At 29.9% G+C, this 2,682-nt stretch overlaps 1 protein-coding gene across 1 annotated transcript; it reads left to right on the top strand.

The window, feature by feature from the left end:
* Positions 1-1,978: 1,978 nt before the first annotated feature.
* On the top strand, positions 1,979-2,671 carry LOC111241652 (leucine-rich repeat receptor-like protein CLAVATA2; the record flags this gene model as incomplete). The annotated part of the gene is made up of 1 exon (XM_022780507.1): positions 1,979-2,671. A coding segment is annotated over exon 1 (693 nt), but the record flags the coding sequence as incomplete, so codon positions are not given.
* Between the last annotated feature and the right edge of the window lie 11 nt (positions 2,672-2,682).

A 2,682-nucleotide genomic window follows, 5' to 3' on the forward strand; every position in this document is an offset into this window, starting at 1 on the left:
GACCAATAGTTTGACAGTTATACAAATTCGGATGAGTCGTATTGAGTATTTGATGCATGGTTTGAATTGTATGCTTTGATTGTTCTTTTTATATGTAACTAAACATGATGATATTAATTGATTGTGCTATGTGTATATTGCTTCTTTACCTAGTCACCCATGCTTTTGTGTTGTGTGTTGCTTGTGTATGTTTTTCCTTTGTGATGATCATCCACTTGGATATGANCAAATGTTGAGGAGGTGCCCTTGGAACAAGCACTGGAGGAGGCTGATGTTGTTGTTTAAGTCTCCTTAGGATTGCTCTTAGCTATATTATGTTATTTTGAGATACTTCTTAGGTTACTTTGAAGTACCTTGTTTGATTAAAAGTTTTAATTTAGACAATTCTGGATGACTGTAATCCTATAACCTTAACAACATAACCACCATTCTACTTACAACTGTTTTCCTATATTATAATTGNGGACTTCTATACTATATTGCGTTTTATATAATTGGGATGTCACACTTTGTGACTAAGACAATTTATCATAATAGCAAACTTATTACATATCTGGATTTTTATTATTTAAATATTTTTTTTCAAAGAACTTAAGAAAATTATAAAAAACAATTAAAACGAATAATTTCAGATTTTTTTATAAAAAATCACACAAAATATAAAATTTTCTAATGGTATTTATTTTATATAATGTTTTAGTTCTACATAGAAATAAATAACGTTATTTTGTTAGTCATATGTAAACTGTTGGACTGTGTTAATTTGAACTCTTTCTATGTGAAATTAACCATCTTGTTATTCATAAAAGAAGCTATTGCAAATATTACAACTTGTTAAAAAAACAATTGCCATGCGAAATGCATTTTCAGATTACTTTTTTAATTTTATTATCTTTCGAATATTGGCTTATAATTCTATCACTATTTTTTAAAGAAACAATTGATCGATTATTTTTTATATAAAATTGTGGTTTAATATAAAAATTCCAAGTTCGTGTTAGTTACCTCTCTTTTCACAAGTCTTCGGATAAGTCAATTGATTGGAATAGAATTATTGTCCCAAAAAATTTCCCACCATTTGATAATGGGGAAAGTGACAAAGGTGGAAAAGTGGAAGGTTCCCTTGTCATTATATTTGAATAAAGACCAATGTCTAATTTTCCAATAATGACTAGATTTTTTGAAGTTTCCTTTTTATTTTTGCAATATTTTTACATTTTGTCCCATTACACCAAATTAATTTACTATAACAAAGTCATTTGCTAGTAATAGTAATAGGAGATGACAATAAGCTTTCACTATTAAACTATTTTCTTAATATTTAGATGGACTTACAAAGTGTTTTAAATATCCGTAAAGAAAAAAAATCTATTTTATGAATTTTATAAAAAAAATCACAAACAATATACGAATTTCTAATTGTATATATTTTCATACAATATTTTGTCTCTAAGAATAAATGACATTATTTATTATTCGTGTAAAACTATTAATTTTTATAATATGGACTCTTTTTATGTCTCTAGGAAAATGAACCATCTTGATACCCACAAATAAAAATATATTGCAAATAGTACAATTTGTTCGACACAATTCCATTTTGAAGTGCATTTTCAGAGCACTTTCTTAATTTTGTTTTCCAATATTAACTTCCAATTCATTAATTATAACTAAGGACGAGTTTAATGTTTTTTTTTTCTTCAAATAATATTGTCCTTTAAAATGAAAATACACAAGTCTTCTTNGAAGTCAATTGATATTATTGATATTATTGAAATGCATAATAAAGTTATTTATGGACCACAAAAATTAGTTGATATATGATGAATAAAAAAAATTGAAACAGGCAAACACGACGACGACTTAGAATAAAGTAATTAAGGAGTTGGTGTGAGTATAAATGTGGTTATTGGGAGTGCTAAATTCAGAACACATATCAATCTAATTCTATACTATTCACTCTCTCTGTTTCATCATCATGAAGAATCTCAAAATTATGATGTTTATGTTTGTGGTGAGTGTGGTGTTGCAGGTTGCTTATGGACAACACCATATTCGATGCATTCCAAATGAGAGGGAAGCACTCCTTCAATTCAAGGCTGCCATTGTCGATCGTTACGGTATGCTTTCCTCTTGGACCACTCCCGACTGTTGCCAATGGGAGGGGATTCGCTGCAGTAACCTCACCGCTCATATTATAAGCCTCCACCTTCCTGGACAGTATTATTATGAAGTCTCTTGGCGTTACATCAGCGGAGAGATCCACAAGTCGTTAATGGAGTTGCGACAGTTGCAGTATTTGAACCTCAGTTTCAATTATTTTCGAGAGACTAATATTCCAGAGTTTCTTGGATCTCTTACCAACTTGAGATATCTTGATCTCTCTTCATGTCATTTTAGCGGACAAATTCCAACTCAGATAAGTTCTCTTTCTCATTTGAAATATTTGAATCTTGCTCATAATTATTATTTGAATGGTTCAATCCCTCGTGAAATTGGAAATCTCTCTCGGTTGGAGTATCTTGATCTCAGTGGCAATTCTTTTGAAGGATACATTCCTTCTCAACTAGGAAACCTTTCAAATTTGCATAAACTCTATCTTGGAGGATATGATGGTGATCTCAAAATTGTCACTAGTGATCAATGGTTATCTAATCTTAATTCTTTAACCCATCTTTACTT

This window comes from Vigna radiata, chromosome 1, assembly GCF_000741045.1.
Source record: "Vigna radiata var. radiata cultivar VC1973A chromosome 1, Vradiata_ver6, whole genome shotgun sequence".
In the NCBI taxonomy this organism is placed as follows: domain Eukaryota; kingdom Viridiplantae; phylum Streptophyta; class Magnoliopsida; order Fabales; family Fabaceae; genus Vigna; species Vigna radiata.